The following is a 6337-nucleotide window of genomic DNA, read 5'->3' as shown; positions in this document are numbered from 1 at the left end:
AAAACTTTTTCTAATTCAATTTTTTTTATCTTTTTTGAGACAGGATCTCCCTGTAGCTCCAGCTGGCTTGGAACTCATGGGAGGCAGAGGCAGGAGGATCTGAGTGTTGGGATTAAGGGCGTGCACTACCATGCCTGGTTTCTAATTCAATTCTTTGAAATGTTCTTATTTTATACGTATGAATATTTTGCCTGCATGTATGTAGATGCATCATATGTGTGCAATGCCCATGGAGATCAGAAGGTGGCATTGGGTCCCCTGGAACTGGAGTCACCGACAGTTGTTAGCCACCATGTGGGTGCTGGGAACTGAACCCCAGTCCTCTGCAAGAGCAGACAGTGCTCTTAACCACTGAGCCATCCTTCTAGCCACTCTAATTCTTATTTGAGCTAGTAGTGATGGTTTGTATTTTATTTGGTCTACAGTCTGAACTGGGGTTTCTGCCTACATCATTTCATGCTCTGAAAGGGTTTTTTTTCGAGCACTACCATATTTCGAATTCATAGAAAAGGATGAATTTAATCTCATTCTTCCCTTAGAAAATATTATGACTAGCTAGTCAGGCATGGTGGCACATCCCTGCAATCCCAGCATTTGGAAAGTTGAGACAGAAAGATCACTGGTTGGAGGCCAGCCTGAGCTATACAATGAGGATAAAGGTCACTGACAGAGTGCTTCTATAGCATACTCAAGGCCCTGAGCGCAATCACTAGCACCACAAACACAAAACTGGTTATAAGCCTAGATAGACAGCCTAGCAGGTAACGGCCATTGTCAACAAGTCTGATAACCTGAGTTTGGTCCCTGGGGCCCTTATAGAGGAAGGAGAGAACCACTTCTGGCAAGTTGTCCTGTGACCTCCACACCAGCACATACTTATGGCTCAAGCCCATATACACATACTCTCACACAGACATATGTACATATGTACACACACACACACACACATATTTTATATATATATATATATTTTATTTATTTATTTATTTTCTTTTTTGGTCTTTTTTGAGACAGGGTCTCCCTGTAGCCCCAGCTGTCCTGGAACTCACTATGTAGACCAGGCTGGCCTTGAACTCACAGAGCTCCGCCTGCCTCTACCTCCTGAGTGCTGGGATTGAAGGTGTGTGCCACCACACCTGGCCACATTATATATATTTTTAAAAACACCTGATTTTTATAAGTGGAGAATAGTGGATGGCTGGCAGGTTTTTCTCTTAGGTTTAGTAGTTCTGTAGTACTGACGTGCTGTTTAGTCTGATGAGCATTGATTTGATTCCCTTGTACCAGTGCTGCACTTTGGAGACTAAAATTTGGGGTGCAGCAAGGCCCCAAGAGGCAGCAACCAGCGGAACCCTGGGATTTAGCACATGCCTGGGAAGTAGAGGCAGAGGGTCAAGAGTTAGGCCTTCCTGGGCTACACAGTGAAACTTTGTCAACGAAAAATAAAAGAAACATAATCCTCTTGAGGCCCCTGTTCCTTATCAAGGTTGTAGGGAGTTGGGTTTCTGCCCTCCCAGGGCCCTGGAAAGGATGAGATAAATTTGAGCACAGGAAAAGCCAGCACCCCAGCAGCTTAGTGTGGGTGCATTTTTTAAAAGATTAAGTATAAGCCAGGCATGGTGGCACACACCTGTAGTCCCAGCACTTGTGAGGCAGAGGCAGGTGGATCTCTGTGAGTTCAAGGCCAGCCTGGTCTACATAGTGAGTTCCAGGACAGCTGGGGCTACAGGGAGACCCTGCTTCAAAAAGACCAAAAAAAAAAAAAAAAATGAAGTATAGCCAGACATAGTGGTACACACCTTTAGTAAGCACAACATAGACCCTTTCTCAAAAATAAAATAAGGCTGATGGGTGTCTGGAGAAGAGTTAGTGGACTGGGCCCTGAAGGTAAGAATTCAAAGCAGTGTGGAACATCGGGATGAACATGAGCACACTAGGCGGTACAAGCTCCTTGTACAATGGGAAAGCCTCAGGAGTGTGGTTTTTTTTCATTTATGTTTATGTGTGTGCATCTGTATGTATATACACACACCTGTGTGGGTGCCAGAGAAGGTCGGTGGAGAGTGTCTGAGCCCGAGGAGCTGTGTTTACACACAGCCTGTTATGTGCCAACCATTGTGGGTGCTGGGAATGGAACTTAGTACTCCGAAAGAACAGTAAGTGCTCTTCACTGCTGAGCCATCTCCGGCCACCCCCACTTTTTTTTTTTTTCAGGTTTTTGCTGTAGGGCAGGTTGCATAAAGCAGCACTCACAAGCTGGGGAGCAGGAGGTGGATCGATGGAGGTCACTTAGGAGACAGCTTCCAGAGCCTGGGGAACAGCCAGAGGGGCACAGGGACTGTCGGGCTAGCTTGGGAGCCCTAGAGGTGGCCATGGCAGGGGCTGACAGGTAGCTCTGAGTGAGGTTGGTGGAATAGATTAAGGGACTAGGGCTCCTGCAGTTAGGAAGCACAGGAAGGAAGGGAAGGAGGAAGGAAGGTAAGTAGGTGAGGGGTGGAAAGGAGACCAGCCTCCACCCTGAAACTCAAGGGAAGAGTACTGTATTATAACTAGGGTGAACAGAGGCCTACAGCGAGGCCCACAACAGAGGCCTCGGCTGGTCTGCAGAGTGGGAACAGGCTCAGTTGAACTCTAAGGATCTCTTAGGTACCATGGGACAGCTGATCTTTACCTGTGAAACACCATCCTGGGATGAGTAGGCCATGGAGCAAACAGCCACCAGCCTGAGCTGTCATCGAGAGGACTCTGGAAGGGCAGAGCTGTCCGTAAGGACATTTTGTTTGTTTTTATGGTGCTAGGGCTTTGTGTATGCTAGGCAAGTGTCTGCCACTGAGCTGTATTTCCAATCCCACAAGCCATATTTTTTTATTTTTTTTAATATTTAAATTTTTTTTATGTGTATGTAATTGCCTGCATGTATGGAGTACACCTGTGTCGTGCAATGCCGTGGAGGTCAGAAGAGGGCTTTGGATTCCCCTGGAACTGGAGTTAAGGACAGCTTGTAGCCGCCATGTGGGTACTGGGAATTGAACCCGGGTCCTCTGCAAGAGCAGTCAGTGCTCTTAACTGCTGAGCCACCTCTCCAGCCCCAAGCCATATTTTTTAAAATTAAGATTTTATTATTTGTGTGTGTGTGTGTGTGTGTGTGTGTATGACTGTGAGTATGGTGCTTGTGGATATCAGGACAACTTTGGTTTTGATTTTGTTTTGTTTTTTTTGGTCTTTTTGAGACAGGGTCTCCCTGCAGCCCCAGCTATCCTAGAACTCCCTATGTAGACCAGGCTGGCCTCAAACTCACAAAGATCCACCTGCCCCTGCTTCCCAAGTGCTGGGATTAAAGTCATGCGCCACCACGCCTGGCCTTGTTTTGTTTTTTTGAGGGTCTCTGTGGCCCCAGATGAACACTGAGTAGAGCAGGCTAGCCTGGATCTCACAGAGATCCCCCTCCTGTCTCCCGAGTGCTGAGATTAAAGGGGTATACCACCAAGCCAAATTTTAGAAGTTGGCTCTCCTTTCATTGTTGATCAGGAGATCAAATTCAGGTCCTCAGGTTTGTGTAGCAAATGCTTTTACTCACTGAGCCATCTCAGTGGCCCACAAGCTGTATTTTTTTTTCCATTTTATGAGCTATATTTTATTTTTCTCGAGACAGGGTCTTACTATGTAGTCCTGGTTGGCCTTGAACTCACTGTGTAGCCAGGCTGATTTTTGAACTCAGCTCTGCCTGCTTCTTTCTCCTACCTACAGGGTTACAGGCTATGATCTATATCTATCTGTATATGCATGTCTTTGAGGCAAGGTCTCCCTGTAGCCCCAGCTCGCCTGGAATTCACTTTATAGACCAGGCTGGCCTTGAACTCACAGAGATATGCCTGCCTCTGTAACCCAAGTGCTGGAATTAAAGGCATGTGCCACCATGCCTGGCTTTATATATACATTTTTAGATTATTTGTTTAAATTTTTAATTTGTTATTTTTATTTTATATGTATGTACATATGTATTGCCTGCATGTACATAAGTGTACCTATGTCCTGCAGTGTCTGGGGAAGACAGAAGAGGCTGTCAGATCCCCTAGAACTGGAGTTACAGATAGTTGCTAGCTGCCATGTGGGTGCTGGGATTCAAACCTGGGTCTTCTGCAATAACAGTCAGTGTTCTTTAATCTTAACTCCTGAGCCATCTCTCCAGCCCCAAGATTATTTTTATTTATGTGTATGTGTGTGTGATTGATTGTATGCTACATGTGTGTGGTAGCCTGCAGAGGCCAGAGACCATGTCAGATCCCCTGGAATTGGAATTACAGGTGGTTGTGAGATGCCTGATAAGGATATTGGGAACTGAACTCTGGAAGAGGAGTTGCAGACAGTTGTTAGCTGCCATGTGGGTGCTGGGATTCGAACCTGGGTCTTCTGCAAGAACAGTCAGTGTTCTTAACCACTGAGCCATCTCTCCAGTCCCCGGAACAAGCACTTTTAATTGCTGAGCCATCTCTCCAGCCCCTCTTTGGAAACAGGGGTCTCCTGTAGCCCCAACTGGTCTGGAACTTGTCCTGCTTGGTGGCCCATGCCTTTAATCATTCAGGAGGTGGAGGCAGGTGGATCCCTGTAAGATGGACACCAGCCTGGTCTACATAGAGAGTTCGAGGCCAATTGGGGCAACAGGGCAACCCTGTCAACAAAACAAACAAATATGAAAAAATAAACTGCATAGACTCCCCCAGAGCTGTAATTGGCTGAAATAACTGGCTTTTTTTCAGCCTTTAGGGCTTCGTACTTGCTAGTTAAGCTCTACCACTCAGCTACACCTCTAGCCCCTAAGCATCCTCTGGGGCTCTTAGAGGTGCCAGGGAGAAGAAATATGAATAGCCATTCCCTCTGAGGTCAGTGGGGAAGGATGAGGGAGTGGACAGTGGATGGCGGTGGGCTTCATGAAAGCAGGTATCAGGATGTTCCCCCTGTGGGGGCCAGTAGCTGAGCCAGAGCTTACATAGCACAGGTCCAATGGAGGGATTCAAGAATAGTCAAGGCCAGTGTGGCTGGACACACTGTGAGCCCAGCAGGACAGGCTTGTGCTGTAGACTTTACGCAACGTCTGCTGTCGAGGGCGTCCAGCACTGGAAATGTGGTTTGTGCTTCAGTATGCTCTGGGGGGTACTGAGGGCCAGAGTGTGGAACAGAGGCTGGTCAGGAAGGGGAGGACAAAGGGGGTCAAGGGGGTATGGTCCTAGAGTCCCAGCAGTTCAGAGCTATGAGCGCAAGTCTGTGTTGCACATAGGTGGAAACCCCAAGCCAGCAGTAACTGGAGGCGAGTTTGGGTATCTATGGAAGCCATGGGACCAAGTGAGCTCAGGCAATGTGGAAGCCAAAGGCTGGGTCCCAGGCACTGGAGAGTAAGGGTGGTGGAAGAGGAGACTGCCATCAGGCGAGTCATCTTCCCACATGGGACAACCCTGGTACTGCTTCCATCCTGACTGTCGTCACATGCCTCCTAAGTGCCAGCGTGGACCTTGTGCCAGGCCACATCCCTTCACCACCAGGAGCTGCTTAGAGCAAAGACTTTCCTCCTGCTGCTCCTGGTACACAGGCCTGATCTTGGCATGGTCTCCATGCTGAGTGAAAGTTTTTTTAATTGTGTTTGTGCAGTTACCTTCCCTAAAGAAGCAGTGTTAACACCTTTTTCTTTCATAGAAGGGAGAATTCCATAAGTTGGCAGATGCTAAGGTATTTCTCAGCGACTGCCTGGCATGTGACAACTGTGTGACTGTGGAGGAAGGAGCCCAGCTTTCCCAGCAGAGTACCAAGGACTTCTTCCACATCCTGAACCTTAATAAGGTACGGTGTCAGCTGGAACTGATGGTTGTAGGCCTGCATCCCAGCTACTTGGGAAGCTGAGGCAGGAGGATTGCAAGTTCAAAGCTTGCCTGGGTTACAAAGTGAGTTCAAAGCTACCTGGGCAATTTAACAAGACCTTGTCGATGAATGAATGGCTAGGGACATAGCTTGGTTATCTAGCATTGAACTCAATATTAGGTTCAGTCCTTAATATTGCAAGGTACATAGATACATAGATAATTGGTATCCATGGTGTTTCCTGACCATGCCCCTGGGGAATTGGCTGGGGTGGTGGCTGACAGGTGGAGCCTCTGCTAAGATTCAGGAGCACGTCTTAGCCTTTTTGCTCTTTCCTTGTGGTCCCTGCTGGTACAATTGTCAGTAAAATTCCAGGCCAGCCCCTCCCCCTGTTAAAAACAGAATCGCCCTATAGTCCCAGCACTTGGGAGGCAGAGGCAGGCAGATCTTTGTGAGTTCAAGGCCAGCCTGGTCTACATAGTGAGTT

General features: G+C 47.6%; 1 protein-coding gene across 3 annotated transcripts in view; it reads left to right on the top strand.

Annotated features, from left to right (window-relative positions):
• Window positions 1-6337, top strand: part of Narf (nuclear prelamin A recognition factor) — a 21488-nt gene that overhangs the window by 3283 nt on the left and 11868 nt on the right. For all 3 annotated transcript variants that reach the window (XM_008839670.3, XM_008839669.3, XM_008839671.3), the window contains exon 3: window positions 5689-5832. In XM_008839670.3, coding sequence (XP_008837892.1) covers window positions 5689-5832 — 144 coding nt within the window. The remainder of the gene's footprint in view (window positions 1-5688; window positions 5833-6337) is intronic.

Source organism: Nannospalax galili, unplaced genomic scaffold, assembly GCF_000622305.1.
Source record: "Nannospalax galili isolate Female #2095 unplaced genomic scaffold, S.galili_v1.0 scaffold679, whole genome shotgun sequence".
Classification (NCBI taxonomy): Eukaryota; Metazoa; Chordata; class Mammalia; order Rodentia; family Spalacidae; genus Nannospalax; species Nannospalax galili.
The sequence above is the reverse complement of the archived record's forward strand: the minus strand, read 5'-3'. Positions and strand labels throughout refer to the sequence as shown.